Below are 17752 nucleotides of genomic sequence, written 5' to 3'. Positions count from 1 at the left end.
CTCTAGTGGTACAAACAAATAAGGCAAACGATTTTTTTTTAATGGGATTGATTTGAATACGTCGATGTTGTGCGCAAGCGCAGTTTCTTTCCTGTACGCATACAAGTAGCCCCTGCGACCGTTGCGGAAACCCCAAATGATACTAAACTGTGAGTTATTTTTGGTGTGTGGATGAAGACGAATGACGGAATCGTTTTCACGTCTGGACAGTTGGAATAAAGGAGTTCAGCTGCTTTTGTAAATATATTTTAATAAAATAAGTTCCCTAGGCGTTCGTTTTGTTTTGTCAGTGAATCAGTCCGCTTGCTAGCTAATCGGCTAGCTAAATAGCTTGCTAGCCCATGTTAACTTGGCGTACGTCGTTTTTTTTGTTTTGGTAAGCTAGGAGGCCATTTTGAGGCCTTGTGAAATCAACGAGTCCTTCACGTCTGTTCTTTCCTTTTCAGCGACATCTTTTTGTATTTTTCTCTTCGAAGAGCGTGTAAGTTGGATATCTGGACTTCAGTTGCATTATCATTGGACTGGATTGCCTGGTGACCGATACATGGTTATTGGTCATTGGCCATTTGGACTTTTCTGTCACTCGTTCAAGGGACTTTAAACGAAACCTGACGCCAACTGAGCTCTCTACAATTGCTTTCTTGGAACTGTTAACGTGACGGACAGTTGAGCAACGACATTTCATTGTATACAAAATTGGGACATTTTTACTTTGCGGTGCTTCATGCTGAAAGCATTGTATGGACTTTGGTCACGAATGCTTCTGGAAGATCATTTGTTGTCATGGCATTGATTGTGACGAACTGAAAAAAGAATTTATCCAAGATACAAATGACGAGGTGTCTTGATCATTGCGTTAGATAGGTAGTTGAACATATCAGTGGTGAAGACACACGTTCATATTTTTCTTTACATTTGTTGATTTTACACCAGATTTGTTTATTGTTGGTTGGGTAGAGAGCTAACTGCGGGTAGCAAGCTAGCATTATCTTGCCACCCTCACATTTTGGCCATGTTTGAGGCCGAGATTAGCAGTTAGCGAAATGGGGAACCCGTAAGGGTTGATTGCTAGTGCATTAGCTTGCATAGCTAATCGACAGGTTTTGTGTGCTTTTAGCATTTCATGCAGGTTGTTTAGCAAGTTATTAGGACCATTCACACAAACCCCATCTTCGGGAGTTGGGTGACATCTGTTTTTGTTTGGTAAATCGATAGCGAAGAACTCTTCCAACATGTCGTGTGTTCATTACAAATTTTCATCAAAGCTAAACTATGACACGGTCACATTTGATGGCCTTCATATCACGTTGAGTGATTTGAAAAGACAGATCATGGGTCGGGAAAAGCTGAAGGCTGCTGACTGCGACTTGCAGATTACCAACGCGCAGACGAAAGAAGGTAAGAATCAAAGACATGATTAACTAATTGTTACATTTGGCATAAACAAGCTCGCTAACGCTGCCATTGACAACATCATCGCTAGCCTGTACTTGGCTAGCCAGCGTTAGCTAATGGTGGCAACAGCTTGGACCTTCATTTTCTTTTTCGGTCTCAACGCAACCTCTGATAGCAAATGTTGACTATCTTCTTCCAACGTGTCAGGATTAAGATAGCTGCATGAATTGGTGTCTGTATGAGCTGATCACACTGTCCTTCGGTGAATAAAATTAAATTAAAAAAAGGGTTGCATCAGCGGTAATGTGATGGCACGTGGGAGTAGTTACACCAGTCTGAACTAGCTCTGCCAGCTAGCTGTAATGACTACTGCTAGCTTGCTAACTGGCTATGTTCAGACAAGGCAATATACTCTGACCGCCATTACAGAGTGTGCTAGCTAAATATTAAACGTCATCTTGATTGAGAACTCAGTTACTCGATTTGATCTTGAATTATGCCACGTGTTCTATATAAACAAAACATAAAGATGACCGTGCACAATGGCTTCCCATTCGTTGAGTTTAATATGAACTATCAAGACTTTATAATCTGGTTGCCAACGAACGCTTATGTACTAGACCCCTAGTAGAAGTCATTTTGGGTGTTAGGCCCTGACAGGTGGCTTCAGCTATAATGTAATGGTATCACAGGTACCTTCATGTACCTTATCGTTAAGTAGGAACAGCCTAATTGTATGTTGCCTTACTACATATCTCAAAGCTGTATGTAATTGTTTTATTAAATCCTTATTTTTCAGAATACACGGATGATGGAGCATTCATATCAAAAAATTCTTCAGTCATCATTAGACGAATCCCAATTGGTGGTGTCAAAGCAACAAGTAAAACTTTTGTTATGTAAGTTAAAACATCAGCACACGGACCTCATAGTGCCACATATATGTTACTTTGAACAAATTAAGTATTTTGCCAACACTTCACTGTAAGGATACTGTAAAGATTCTACTGGAAGCTGTGGTATATTTTTCTCTTTATGAATACAAAGTTAGTCATTTGTTTTTTTTTTTGTTTGTTCTCATCATAGTGATCGATCAGAACCTCCAAGTGGACCTTCAAAAGCAGTATGTAAAAAAACACTCCCTTTTGTTCAATTCACAAACTGCACTTTACACACACACACACACATACACACACGCTCACTCACACTATTGTTCTTGAACAAATAATACACTGGTTTCATTGACCGTATAAACTTAGCCCATTTTAACCCAGTACCACAATGTGGTGCGTGGTGGTAGGGTTTTATAACATTGTAATGTTTTGAAATGATGTTTATCATTTTTTGAACATAATCCAGTAATATGTAAAGTGTTAAAGTGCATGACATTGCACTGTATTTCACATTGAAACCCAGGTTTAATTAAATTCTGTTGTACAGAATTATGTATTTGATCATTCAAATTCTGATGGTTATTGAACATGGCATGTTCAGTCTGTCTGTCTTTGAAGTGCTACATTTGTAAAAGTTTATTTGTTTTATAGTTTTTTTTCCACCCTTTTTAAATAAAAGTTGTGTTTTGCCTTTAATTTCTCTTTGTATTACATAGCTCAATGTCTGACTTTCCATGTTTGAAGACTTTGATTATGATAAGGGACAAATATCTGTCAAATGCCTGTTTCTCAACTGTATGCTAAATGGATTAGGAGCAACTAAGGCTCACGCCTCCTAAAATGCTTGACGCTGTTTCCCTAATCTCAAACAACTAGGGTGATGCGTAAGCATTGTGCACTTATTGTTGAAGCATTGATTGAAATTCAATCTTTTTTTCTCAAAACGAAATCACACTTGAAACTCGGAATCATTTCTTTCGTAGTTCATAGGAAAGGACCAACATTCGTTGTTCATCATAAAAATCATTAATTAGTGTCTATTCTTTTCCTAAATCCTGTTTAAATGTGTTCATTTATTCATCTTAATTCCCCCGATTTGTCCTTAAAGGATGCTTATTTTATTCTGTAGCTTGCAGCATTAGTGCCTATTAAACATAGGACAAAGACACATACTAACATGTTAAATGATCTGCATATGGATGTGGTATACTTTTAGAATCAGGAACATGCCTAATCCTCCGGTATAATTTGTTTGTGTGCATGTAGTGTTGTAGTACTGTGTGTCAAAGCACGCAACTTGTAGTTAGACGTTGATTCTGACCGTAGACCTGACTGATAAGTAATGCGGATGTTGTGAAAATGTGTATGTCTTGGTACAGTGTGGAAGTTAAATTATTTTGAAAGTAATTTCTTCTTTCTGAAAAGATTTAAATAGGATTTTCCAAAAGCACAAGCCCCTTAGTTTGAAATATTGCATAATTGAGAGGAATTTTGCCAACAATTTTAATTGCAGGGGTTGTCTACATTTGCATTTTCTTGATTTTAAACTGCACTTGACTGGGTGCTTGTAATTTAACAAAATATGTTTTTTTTCAAAACCATATGCCACTAATATATCTGCCGTTGTCGCACTGTTGGTTCACTTGTGGGACATTTATACTTGATCCCAGATAAAGGGATGGTCTGATTTCCTTACTGACATAACCTTGCTCACATAGCTGATGCATCCCAGTTAATAACTTGCTGAGCTATGGATTTTTGTACCATGGGTATTTGACAAGTGTACTGTTTACACAAGCTGATCGGTTTCAGTGCTGTGTATGATGATGAACACAACTTTTGTCAATAAAATACCTCTGTAACATAACTGGATACCTCTTGCAAGGCCCTGTGTGTTCACTGGTGAGAGCCTTATCTGATCTGGCAGCATATTCACTATAATGTCTGGCAGGCAACCATGTTAGTTTTCTTGTAACCAGTTCAATGGACAGTTCTGTTTAGATACTCCAGTATTTATGAAGCAGCTGTTCCTAACTAATGCCAATGTAATGTTTAACATGGATTAATCAGCCTCTGTATGACCATAGAAGAGTAAGAATTTGGACAAATTTAGGTAATTTCTCTGCCAGACAGCAATATGTGGTGGCCTCCAACGTTAACTGTTTTTGTTTCTGTAACATACACACTCTATATCACTGTGTTTACATTTTAGGTGCTAAGGTCACTCGAATACCTCTTAGAGTGTTCTTTTCTGCCAAAGTTTTGGATGGCCAGTGTCAGCTAGTGGGGCGACATTCAACCTGCTTCCTTATTGCAGCAGTAAACTTGTTTTGTCTTCTAATTTTTCCACAAACAGATGATGATGATTGATGATTCTCCTGCCGGCATTTCATTGGCCCAGCTCTCAAAGGTATACCAACACTGTCCTCTGTCACTGTCTTTGAATTCTATCTAATGCAGTATTTTTTTGGATATGTCTGCCCATGAGTTATTTCAATTATTATTATTTTTTTTTAAATCAATGTTGTTGGGATTTGTGTGTTTGATTTTATACTAATTGCAATTTGTGAAATTTGCTTAAAGGTTTCATGGTTGGGAATATCCCCTTAAAGTGTTCTTTCTGTAAACTATGTGTGTGGCAATTCACTGTGTTCCATACAACGTTTTGTGTTCTGTCGATTCTCTGTAGTTGTGTTGTTCAACATGTAATGTGGCGACATTGTAGTGACCATATCTTTGACTTGAAGTAGGGTGAATGAGTACCCTGAGTAGAGAGGTGCCGGTCAAGGCCTAATGTAGCAGAGGAAATGGAGCAGCAAACTTAAAAATCAGATGATAAAGGCACCTTTTTGCCAAAACGTTGGAGTAATTATGCACTGAAGTTGAAATATGTGAACCATTTCTTCTGGTACAAGCTGTTTTGATCATGCATCTAACTGTGTTAAGTGTGTTTTTTTTTTTTTTTTTAAGAGACTTTACTAACAAAATATTTCAGAGTGATTGAAAGCACAACCATAAAATGTTTGTGCCTCTGTAAATGTGAAAAGGAAACTGATCAGCAAGAGTATGTATAGTTTAATTCCACAGTAACTCCAATTGTTTGACCACATTGCCCATTTAGCAGGTGAAAAATGGTTTTGCCATCCTGTTGCTGATCAGTGTCCATTGAAATGCTGTGTTAATTGTCAGTGTTTTGCCTTTGTGCATGCCCTGTCCTGTAAAGAGTCAGCTCATGTGCCTGCTGCTATGGAGGGGAGTACCCTTAAAGCCTTGCATTTACCAAGCCAAGTCCTGGGGCTGGAAGATGGAAGCTTATTTTTCTAATTCCAACGCCCAAATATATATATTTTGATTATTCCATTGTCCCTCCTTGAAGATGTTTAAGATTCGCCCCTACAGTTGTATTTCTTGGTGTGAAGCAGACTTTTTTTCCAGAGCATTTTTTTTCTCCATCTTTTTTACCAGGACCAAGTTGAGCCTTACGTTAAGGACTTGCATCACTACTGATCATTTTGATTGCGTGACAGACGTGTACTTCTTTTCGTGTTTTTCTTGTCTGAACTTCCATCAGTGCCATATTGAAATGGATTAATTGTGTTACTTGTTATAGATATGTCTAACATTATTGCTCCCTCATGGGCTTATTTTGTATTTTTTAACTAATTGTGATTTTTATTTGCTCAGTGTAGAACCTTTTTGGGAGAAAATCAATACATACTTAAGCTCCTGTAATGCTATTTATATATATTTTTTTATTTTATTAAATAAGTCATTTGGTGTGTTGGTGAATAAACAGCTTGACCATTTTGCTCCTTTCATGTATGCGTGGAAGTCTGCAGAAGTCTGTTAAATGCCAGATCTCTTAGACCCTGGGCAATACTGGGTGGGATCAGCATAGTGAGTGTTTTATGAAGAAAGTGTCCATTCCTGACATGAGTGTGCCAACTGTTCATTTGGATGCAACCAATGGCGGTCCTTAGTTTTTGTCACACCATGGCTTTGCCAAAAAAAAAAGCCAACACAAGTCTGTAAACAGCTAAATTTAGGCTTATGTAAAATTGTCACTGATTCCTTATAGTTTTGCAGTTGTTGAACCCCCTAGATACCCTCTCTAGTGTAGGTGTTGTAACTAACCAAAGATGTACTTTCAATGGAAACTTTATGTAAGTGCACATAACCTTCCAGTTTGAACAAGGGCTAACAGGCAACACTGACATGCATGATTGCTGACTTTGACAAACCAAATTGAAGGCTTAAGGTACTCCCCATTCACTTACCTTTTGGAGAGCAACGTCTATGGAAAAGGCCACTCGCTACTCTTTACAGGATATGCAAGGCGTGCATTTCAGGGCTGCTGTGCCTGTAGATTCTTAATGCCATGACCATTTTGTCTATGAAAACATTACCTGTTAAACAGACCGCCAATCTTGCTGAGGCGAATGCATCCGAGGAAGACAAAATTAGAGCTATGATGTCACAGTCCAATCATGACTATGATCCCATACAGTAAGTATTTGTTTTTTCAGTAACGTTCAACTGGTTTGCATATGACAAGCAGACAGTATAACATAAACTTTGTTCGACCAGTTACATGAAGAAGCTTGTGGGACCTCCACCTCCAAACTACACTTGTTTTAGATGTGGGAAAAATGGACACTACATACGGAACTGTCCGACAAACGGGGTAAGTTGGTTTTCTTTACATTCCCTTTCATCCCATTTACATTCCCTTACATCCCATCACCATCCTGTCTCAGTAATTTTGAGTTAGGTAGTGCCGTGCATGTTTTAAACCGTGTTTGTGTTACCACTAAATGCTGAAGTGTGTCCCATGTTTGAGCCTACCCTGGGAAGTAATCATTTATCTTGTCATTGTGCCAGCAGGACAAAAGCTTTGAGGCTCCAACGAGGATCAAAAAGAGCACAGGAATACCTCGAAGCTTCATGATGGAGGTGGATGACCCGAGCATGAAGGGAGCTATGCTAACCAACACAGGGCGCTATGCTATCCCCACCATAGATGCGTAAGAGTATATTTAAATTGTGACCCCTTTAGTTATTTCATGTTTATTTTAAATACCACAAAACACTGAAGTGGTAGTGCATCTAAGGCCTTGTTCACACTGCCAACCCGAATCTGTTTTTGCAAATCGGATCCACCACATTCGGGTGGTTCGAAAAGTGTTTCCAATCAGATGTCTGTCGTCTGGACGCTTAAATTGAATTTCAAAGTGTCTCTTGTGTCACTCGCAATGCAACACAAAATGACGATGTCACTGAAGGACAAATCCAGAGTGACTGGAATAGTGGAATTCCTGCTGCTACTAGCAGAGCGCTTAAGAACTTAAATTGTTTCATTGCTTCTATTTGAGATGTAGTGGCATCGTTACCACAGCAACCCATGCAGATTTGTTGGTGAGGTCTTGACACGCATCCAATCTAATCACTTGCAAACAACAGTGCAGTCAGTTTGTCTCAAGATCTGATTTGAGAAACAAATCCGATTTGCCTGTAGTTTTTTCCCCCAGTTTTTTCAGTTGTACTAGATTTGCCCAGGAGTTGATATCTGTGTACAAGGTACAGGACAATTGTGGCTGTCCGTTTTAATCAATCTTCTGTCACTGTACTTTAGGGAGGCCTATGCTATTGGGAAGAAGGAGAAGCCTCCCTTCCTCCCTCAGGAGCAGTCCTCATCCTCAGAGGAAGAGGACCCTGTTCCTGACGAGCTGCTGTGCCTCCTCTGCAAAGACCTCATGACCGACGCAGTCGTGATCCCCTGCTGCGGAAACAGCTACTGTGACGATTGTGAGTCCCCTCAGTTCAGCTTTGCCTAACCACGTGATAAGGTTGTGCGTGTTCTGTTAATGTATTGATTGAATACTTTTTCTTTTTGTGTTCCTCTGCTGCTGCCACGGACAGGTATCCGTACTTCCCTGCTGGAGTCAGAAGAGCACATGTGTCCCACTTGTCAGACGTCAGACGTCTCCCCAGATGCCTTAATTGCCAACAAGTTCTTACGCCAGGTAAGACGCTTGAGTGATCACTTTGCTGAATACATCAAATCATTAATATATCTTTCACAGTTGGGTTGGACAAAAACGTAAGATAATTAACATTTTTAAATGAATCGTCACGTTTTCCCACGCTAGGCGGTGAACAACTTCAAAAATGAGACTGGCTACACCAAGCGGATCAAGAAGGCCAATCAGGCCCAGGCATCTGCCATGGCTCCCCAGCCCCGTCTCCTGCGTCCCGTCCAGGCTGTCCGGCCCCCCTCCTCCCGTCAGCAGGACCCCCTGATGGCCAACATGCCCCGGCCGCCGGCCGCTATCACCCCTCCCCAAGCTCCACCAGCGGCCACTGCACCCGCACCCTCCGCTGACACCCAGCAGGCTTCCGACACCCCCCCTCCATCCAGTACCGACCCCTCAGAGAGCAGTAGCGCCCCGCCTAGAACAGGCAGCTACAGCCCAACAGGGTCCTCACCACCGCGTGCCATCAAGCAGGAGGACAACCAAGCACCAAAGTATGTATAGTACGGACTTCCTTTACCCACCTCGGTCTTGCCAATAAGTAATGTTTAGGTTGTGTAGACTTGACAATTATTCTACTTTTTTTTTTACCTGAGAAAGTTTAAGAAGTTGTGAAAGTATTGGATTTTTTTCATTTTTCCAGCGAGTCAGACCCTACGGCACCAGGTCCTTCTGTGACGGTCTCAACAGATCCATCAGGTCCACCGCCTCTCATTCCGAAGGTGGGTGTCTGTACTACACCATGTGTTGGTATAGGATGATTCTTTTAACGCGATCTTATTGATTTAATAACTCCCATGTTCTGTCGGTAGGGATTCCAGGTTCAAGGGCATGGACCACCACCACACCAGCTGAACCAACCTCACCAGCTGAACCAACCTCACCAGCTTGGGCAACCTCACCAACTGAACCAACCACACCAGCTGAACCAACCACATCAGCTTGGACAACCTCACCAGCTTGGCCACTCTATGCAGAGATCAGGTGAGATTACAACAAACATGGTCCATACATACCATTTTCTCAAATAATATAATGATTATTAAGAACTTGAAATATTAGTCTGACATTCCACACTGATCTTCTTACAGGACACCCACCTCACCAAGGACCACCGCCTAGATCTAGCGGTCCGAGACCCAGTGGTCGACCAGGAGGATGGGATCCGTAAGTCAAGATTTCATTTATTTCTAACTTAATTGCTCTGCAAACGATTCCAGTATTATGCTAATCCTTTGTTTGTCTTATAGCTCTTCTGGCAGAGGAAGGATGCACAACGACCGTCCCCCACGCAATCAGGGACCACCTCTGCAACCCCCACCTGTGCAGCAGCCCCCGCCGCAGCAGCATCATCAGCAGCCGCCACTGCAGCCTCCTCCTGTTGGTCCTCATGTGTACGGGGTTGCTCCTCCAGCCCTCTACGGCCCACCACAGCATCCCATCCCTCAGCCACCGAATGTGGTCCCTCCGCCATACTCCTTGCCGTACAACGCCAGCCCGCAGCCTGCACCCAGTTTCAACGTGCCCCCTCCTGGGTTTCCCCCAATTTTGCCCAATGTGGTCGCTCCCTGGGTGCCCCCTGGAGCCCAGCCGCCTGTAGCCAACCCTGTGGCCCCAACACCATTCCTGTCCAGGGAGGAGTTCTACAGGCAGCAGCGGAGGCTTAAAGAGGAGTGAGTGCATTTTGAATTAACCTGCCATTTGAGTTATGTGTCATGTCTTGCGTTAAAATTAATTTCTAATCTTTATCTCTATTTTGTGACTTACTTGGCTTGTTGATTTGTTGTTTCAAATGCTTTTCCTGTATTTTAACTGTCAAGTTTTCTCCTTCCTGTTTTTGGTGAATAGTACGCAATGTCGATTCCCTACCAGGGAGAAGTCAAAATTAGAAAAATTCACCAATGACTTTGCCAAGGAGCTGCTGGAATATAGAAAGATTCAAAAGGAGAGGAGACGATCCTATTCTAGGTAAGTGTGTCAATTTAAGCATTCTTGTGTGTTATGCTATGATTGTCGTGTATCATAGGACACATTTTAATCACTTCTTTCTCTTCACAGATCCAGGTCTCCTTATAGAGGCTCATCTTACAGCGGCTCTTCCTACAGCTACTCAAAGTCTCGCTCTCGGTCCCGTTCCAGGTCTCGGTCGTACTCACGATCAATCAGCCGCTCCCGCTCTCGTTCACGCTCTCGCTCTTATTCCCGTTCGCCTTACTCCCGCCGTGCAAGGCCCCGTAGCCGTAGCTATCGATCGAGGTCTCGATCACATGGCTACCGCCGCTCCCGGTCCCGTTCCCCCTCTTTCAAAGGTCGAGACAGTGGGCCAGTGGGTAATGCACCCTACCGCTCACGCTCCAGGTCCCCTCCGTACAGGAGCCACAGCCCAAACAAGAAACTGGGTCCTCCCTCACTCCTTGACCTTGACCGTGACCGAAAATTCACAGGACGGTACAGAGAACCGGCCCCATTAGACCTCAAAGCCTTCTACGGACGAGAGGTAGATATGTCTGACCCTTACGAGAGGGAAAGGTACAAGCAGTGGGAGAGGGAATATCGTGAGTGGTATGAGAAGTATGGTAAGTCCTACCACAATGCCCCAGCGGACCAGCCCCGAGGCCGGGCACCCTTAGTAACCAGGGAGCCATACACCCCTGAGCGCTTGCCCTTGATGCGTCAAAGAGACACTTCTCCCTATTCACGGGAAACACGTGAGCCGCGGGAAACACGCGAACCGCGGGAAACACGCGAACCGCGGGAAACGCGGGAAACGCGGGAACCACGGGAACCACGGGGGCGTAGAGATGACTATTCCCCCCCTCCCCCGAGCCACGGAAGTGGTGGAAGTTCTAGAAGTCGCAACCCAGGGCTCACATACCAGGAGAGGTGTGCTGAGAAATATGCAGTAGGTACTGGTCCTGGCATTCTTGGACCTGGACCTGGCCCCGGACCCGGACCCAGCAGAGGAAGCAGTGGCAAAGATCCCCTAAGAGCCCCCAAAGTAAGGGAGCCTTCCAACAGCAGTTCAGCTGCTGACCCCAAAGGCCTAAAACACAAGAAGCACAGGAAGAAGAGGAAGGGCGATGACTGTGATCTGTTTGGCCACTCTGACTCCATGGATGACGCTAGAAGAGATGACCGCAAAGGGGATGGTCCTCTGATGGCCTCCAGTCGCGATGATGCCACTCCAGTCAGAGATGAACCCATGGACGGCATTGCTGTTCCTTACAAAAGCACCTCAGACAAGGAGAGGAAAGAGAAGACAAAGGGAAAAGTTGAGAAGGTGAAGCGTAAGGCTGACAACAGTGCCTCAAAGAAAGAAACAAGCGGCAAGACTACCAAGTCCTCCAGAGACAGGGAGGTAGACATGGAGCGTGAACCCAGGAACTATTTGCTCGAGCCTCCTTTCAAACGAACCAAGGAAGACTTGTCTCATAAGGCAGAGGCCATTAAGCCATCCCCCCCTCTGAAAGAAGACAAGGCAATGTTGCCTCGCAAAGTGCCAAGACAAGCAAAGCACCATCAAGAGACTAAACAGATCAAAGAGGAACCAAAAGCCAAGAAGGATCTGGTAAAGGACTCAGCCAAACCAGAGAAAAGTCTTACCAAAGAGGTTAAGTCAAAGAGGGATGTTGAAAAAGCCATGAAGACTGAGGAGAAGCCATTCATCAAGGCGGCAGATGTCAAACAAGAAAAGAGGAGGAGAAAAGATGATTCAAGTGCAGGGAAAGAGCTTGATTTGCCCACGATTAAGTCCCCAGTCCCCAGAGTAGATGTTCCTGAGATGGCCAAGGGGTCCCCTAAACCTAAAATTAAAGTGGAGACCGAGAAGCCACCAGAGAAGCCAAAGCCTGCTATCCCACCTCTGATGGACATCAAACCAGGTCCTCTGAGAAAGATCAAGATCAACCGTGAGATTGGCAAAAGGATCAGCACAGACACGGCACCCTCACCTGAACACAGAGATGAAGCCCCAAAGAGCCGATCCGATAAGACGAGGGGAAAGATGCGCCGAAGAGTTCAGGCTACTGACGGCTCAGGTTCAATCCTGGTGGACTACACAAGGTAAGGAAACAAAAAAAAATGATCATATATCTGAATTCTGTGATTGACTACTTTGTCATTTGCTTATTAAATCAACAGCTTATGAAGTAATTGCTTTCCTGCTAATATATAAAAACTACTTGAAATGTGCTGAATCGAATTTGAATCTTATAGTGTCTTGGAACTTTAAGACGAAGACCAAATACAATTTAAGGAAAGATTTTTATGTCCTAACATCCGGTTTTGTGTGTCATTCACAGCACTAGCTCAACTGGAGGTAGTCCCATCAAGAGGCTGGAGGAGAAGGCTGATTTGAGAAAGACCGTAGTCAAGACCCTTGAAGAATACACCAATGACAGCACCACGGCTGCAGAGGATGAGATTGTCTTGATCCAAGTGCCACGCTCCAAGTGGGAGAAGGAAGACTTCGAGTCAGAGGACGATGAGTCCAAGGGAACAGATTTGAACCGCAATGGCAGCCATTCTGGATCAGATGCCCCTCAGAAGGCCCCGGCTAGTGCCACTGTGAACGTTAATGATCAGGCCTCTCCCCATGCAGAGAAGGCTTCCACCACTTCTATGGAAGGCCAGGTGGAAGTCAAGCCTGCTAAAGACTCCACACCTTCTGACAAGGAGAGAGAGGAGAAAAAGGAAACTGAGAAAGAAAGGGAGAAGGAAAAAGACAAAGATCAGGGCAAAGACAGGGAAAAAGATAAAGAGCGAGAAAAGGAGCGGGAGCGAGACCGTGAACGGGAAAGGGACAGGGAGCGGGAAAGAGAGCGAGAGAAAGATTGGGAACGAGGGCGTGAGCGAGAGAGGGAGAGAGAGCGCCCTGCCCCTGACCGTGAGCCTTCAGAGAAAAGGAAACCCGCCGGGTCCAACGGCGACCGCGAACGCACCCAGGAGCGAAGCAGCGACCATGGCAGTGAAAAGGGCTCATCCTCTTCGACCCAGTCTTCCTTCCGGGACCGGCAGTCAGAGAGGCCCGATCCAGCCCCCCGCAAGCCTACCAGCAGGGACCACAGCGCGGCCTCCTCCGCTGAACGCAGGCCCGACCACCGCCCCAGTGGGAGGGACCACTCCGATACCAAACCCAAAGACGGCAAGCCCAGAGAGCCCATTAGGAGGAGGGATTCCCCACCCCCCACTGCAAGAGGAAGGGATCGGGAGGCTCACACTGATGCAGCCAAGCGCCCCTCCACCAGTGAGGCTCACAGTCTTGAGCCGACGGAGAGACGGCAGCACCAGAGCGCGCCTGATTCAAAGCGCGCCGCACCTGAGGAGCACAGAGCAGAGCGTCCGGTGAGTAGAGAGGGGGTCGCAAGGCACGTGGACGGTCGGCCCAACCGGGAACGGGAGCACAGTGGACACCGGACCCCGGAAAACAAGATGTCTTCACCCGAACCCCGGGCCGACGGTGGGAGAGGCGCCGCCACGTCACGTGTGGAGAGGGAGCACCCCAAAGTCAAGGCCCTGTCGGCCCGCTCCGCACGTCTGCCGTCCGACCTAGGCCGTGAAACGGACGAAGCGGCTTTTGTGCCGGACTACAGTGAGAGTGAAAGCGAGGCCTCGGACGCCGAGAGCAAGGCCGAGGCCAGGGGAAGAGACGGCCGTGACGGCGACAGCAGTGCCTCGCCCAGCCACAGTCAGAGCCAGAGCCCAGCGGGCAGCAACGCACGCAGCAGCAGCGCCAGCTCCGCCGGCAGCCAGGACAACAAAAAGAAAAAGGAGAAGAAGGAGAAGAAAGAGGAGAAGAAAGAGAAGAAGAAGCATAAGAAACACAAGAAACACAAAAAGCATAAGAAGCACGGCGACAACGAGCTTGACTTGGAGCAGAAGGGACAGAAACACAAGCATAAGAAAAAGAAGTCGAAAAAGAGCAAGGACAAAGACAAAGATGAGAAAGAGCGAGCAGAAGATCAGAGGGAGGATAAAGTATCTGTATGAGAATATTCAGGTTGAGCCTCGGACATTATCAACATAATTTTTTCCCCCCTTAAATGTGGGTGTAAATATGCAGACTATTTTTCCCTCTTGCAAGGACTACTGCTCTGCTCAACATTTTTTTCAGGACTTGGGGGATCACCAACTTAATCTTTGACCACGCTCATCTTGAATGCAGTTATTAAGAAGATTACTACTTGAATGATTAAGATTGATGCGTTCTCTTAGACACCTAGGGCTCCTTACAAATGACTGTTTTTATTTTGTTTTATGTATTTATTTTGTTTTCCTCAATTTTCAATGAATTTGGTTCCAATCCCAAACACCATCAAACGTTTAGAACAATATGTTGTAGAGGAAGCACTTTAGAGATGTGAAAAATGAATGTTACTGCCATGGTGCAGCGGATATCCTTGCCCTTTTGTACCTCATATCTTGCATAGTCTATTTGAAAAAGAAATCGTATCATAATAATGCCATTATGAAAGCATTCATACTTGCGTAACTGGATAGTGATCGTTTCGCATCGGGCACATAATGATAAGGGTGTGGGCTGATTTTTGCACTGTGAATATTTCCTCTACTCTGAAAACAAAAAATGATTTTATTTTACTTAGCCTTCACATTTAATTTAATTTAGCTGTTGATGTTTTTGAGGGATCTTTCTTTTTTTCAGTTTTGAAGGTAATAAAGTTTTTTTGCAGCAAATTACACTTTTGCTTTGTGTCAATTTATTTATGCACTACACAATAGAGCCTCCAATTTCATTTGACTCTACATCCAAAATTGTCCAAAATGGTTGAACTAATTATATCAATTAAAACTACCAGGAGAAAAGATTGAGTTAAAGTAAGACGTATGCTTGAATGCATGAATGCATTTCCAAAAACAAGCCAATATTTTCGTTAAATTAAAGTTTAACTTCTCTCTGAGCTTAACGCTATCGACTGCATAATTTAGAAAACTGCAAACATTGGGCAAGGAGCAAAGGAAAGTGCATAATCTCTGGATGATTTTCGATCAGCATCTAAAAGGGAGACTCACATGGGAGGTGGACCACCCATTACATGAAGTAGAGAAGTTCCAAACCAGTTCTTCCAGGATTTTGTAATTGGTCTGTGTGTGTGATTGATTTGTGATCAGAATGACCCCACTTAAACACAACATAATCTAAAAAAAACCTAAGTAATGTGAGGGGGGAAACATCCCAGACAGTGAAGTGCACTGGAGACATAAAAACATTTTAGACACGTCATCTGATTGCACAAATTCCTTAGAACTTTCACAACCATGCTAATGGTAATTTCATCCATGCTGGAATGTTACTGAAATAAATTGAAATAAAATGTCTTGGTTTGAAACTGAACCCAAAACCACATGTTCTTGTGAGTATATTCAAACCAGTAATCATGAGTAATTCTGCACTATTGCTCAAAGGAAACTGAACGGAGCACATGATCATTCAGAATTTGATGAGCATTCCTAGCCTATTTTGAGATTGTATACACTCAAGTTACCCTTCACCTAAACATACATTTAGAAACGGGCTCTTGTTTTGAAATGCCGTCTTTGCCAGGCTAACGGATGAATAAATAGTTGGACGCAACAATGTGCGTTGAGTTTAATAGCAGTTTTGAACACCATTAATAGTTCCACAACTGAATACAGGTAATTATAAAAGAATATGTAAGTAGTTCATTTGACCTTTAATGAGATAACGGTTATAGACCGAGCAATGTAGTGAACGTCAATAGACGTGTCTAATACCAAGCTAACAACTATGGCCGTCAGGCCACCTGACGCCAAGGAGAGCTGGAAACACTGCATAACTTTGACATAAACTTGTACCACATTTCTGCAACTTTATAGGTAAGAAAATGCAAGGTCGCAAAAACATGGGGTAAATTATTCAGTTTGCGTTATATTCGAAACGCTGAAGGGATTTACAAAACGGTCGATTCTACGTCAACATCGGCCCTGCAAGGTTAAGGATGAATTTAAACAGTAGATGGCGCGTTGAGCTATTTTCAACTCATAAAATTCCGGAAAGTGGTCATTTTGTCAGTCTGAACACCAGCAGTGATGTGTTGCATCACAGTACAGTTACATCATTTAGTTTGCAGCTCAAAAAATACATTTAAGTGTACCGTGGCCTACTTTTTAAAAAGTGCAGTAGGTATTTTGTTGTGAAGAATATTGAAATGCTTAGACCTAGTTCTACAACATTTACCTGAAGGACAATAGTTGCTATTATTATTACCGTGACGTCTTGTATGTTGATACTTTATTTAAAGTGTTTTCTAAACTTAAACTATAACTTTTCTGAGCGCTCTCTGTGGAAGTCTGTCACTTGACCTGTCATTTTTCCTCTTTCCACGAGAGGGCGTGTGGCTACCATTTGGATAGTGTGAAAACCACAGACATGTTTTTAGTGACGTTTTAAAAACGGTATAGTAGGCTAAAAGTTTTGTATAAATCAGCAATATTATCGAAATGCGACATTAAAATACTAGGCAATATCAACACATGTTTCGATTCTTCATAAAGCATTCGTAATTTCGTTTTACCGACATTTTAACCAACAATTATAAATGCATCGAATAGTGGACCACTGTTCCAACTTGCAATCAGCAAAATATCAAAGAAATAGATTAGGATAATCTTATTTTATTCCCATAATATAGCTGTCCCCTTAAGCAGCATAGTATCATAGCTGGATTTTTGAGGAAACCACAGTTGGCATGGTGAGCCTGTCAGGTAAGTTGGCATGGTGAGCCTGTCAAGGTTTTAGCTATCTTCAAGGTTATAGTTTATCTTTGTCTTCAATTCATGATCGTTTTATACGGATTTAATAACCAGCTTCGAAACGTGGTGCTTTAATCTGGTGAAATTTGGGTTTTATAGGTTAAGCTGTATTACCTTAGATACCTGGGGCCGTGCCCTGAGAGCACCACAACGCATAGACTGTTGGCAGCTATCCTACATGCACCTTCTGTAGTCTTCATAACCCGGATAGCCTGAAATGTCACTAGGATTCGGAGTCGGCAAGGAGTAGCTACGACTTTCAATTACAAGCTGTACATTTGTCTAAATTCAGATATCCAGATATTGGTGCATGGTTCTCTTAATTCTTCCATGTAAAGGTGGCTAAAGCGTGGCAATTATTCTGTTCTTTTACACAACATGGGTTTACCTTACCATCTTAAAGGAAATAGTATTGCAACTTAATAGGCTGCCTATTTTAAGTCATTCTTGCACTTATTGAAAAGACTTTCTCTAGTAAAAGTAAAAGATGCTCCTTTCATTTTTATTTTCTTAGAGACAAAAAAAGAAGAAGAGCATCACTTTAATGGAGAGGACACCCAGGACGTTTGCTCCCCACCTATCAACATTTTTATCTGCTTCCAGCCTCCCCCTTCAGCCGTATCGGGCACTCCTCTGTACCCC

General features: G+C 43.4%; 1 protein-coding gene across 3 annotated transcripts; it reads left to right on the top strand.

The window, feature by feature from the left end:
* Positions 1-109: 109 nt before the first annotated feature.
* rbbp6 (retinoblastoma binding protein 6) lies at positions 110-15016 on the top strand. Of its 3 annotated transcripts, XM_080856416.1 has the most exons (18): positions 133-237; positions 447-1398; positions 2195-2294; positions 2482-2518; positions 4645-4698; positions 6706-6794; positions 6876-6972; positions 7170-7312; positions 7921-8093; positions 8208-8311; positions 8438-8814; positions 8964-9042; positions 9133-9304; positions 9412-9487; positions 9571-9993; positions 10169-10288; positions 10379-12382; positions 12622-15016. In XM_080856416.1, exons 2-18 carry the CDS (start codon positions 1233-1235, stop codon positions 14306-14308), a joined length of 5901 nt encoding a protein of 1966 aa, XP_080712542.1. In that variant the 5' UTR covers positions 133-237; positions 447-1232; the 3' UTR covers positions 14309-15016. The 3 variants fall into 3 exon arrangements, with proteins under 3 accessions (XP_080712543.1, XP_080712542.1, XP_080712544.1); XM_080856417.1 differs by having other exon boundaries at positions 110-1398; positions 7173-7312; XM_080856418.1 differs by lacking the exons at positions 133-237; positions 447-1398; positions 2195-2294; positions 2482-2518 and having other exon boundaries at positions 2635-4698.
* Positions 15017-17752: the final 2736 nt, after the last annotated feature.

The sequence above is a fragment of the Sprattus sprattus genome, assembly GCF_963457725.1.
Source record: "Sprattus sprattus genome assembly, chromosome: 18".
NCBI lineage: Eukaryota > Metazoa > Chordata > Actinopteri > Clupeiformes > Clupeidae > Sprattus > Sprattus sprattus.
The sequence above is the reverse complement of the archived record's forward strand: the minus strand, read 5'-3'. Positions and strand labels throughout refer to the sequence as shown.

Coding starts and splice junctions, on each gene's coding strand:
- rbbp6 (XM_080856416.1), top strand. CDS start 1,233: ATGTCGTGTGTTCATTACAAATTTTCATCAAAGCTAAACTATGACACG. Junction 1,399..2,194: donor CAACGCGCAGACGAAAGAAG/GTAAGAATCAAA, acceptor CTTATTTTTCAG/AATACACGGATGATGGAGCA. Junction 10,289..10,378: donor AGGAGACGATCCTATTCTAG/GTAAGTGTGTCA, acceptor TTCTCTTCACAG/ATCCAGGTCTCCTTATAGAG.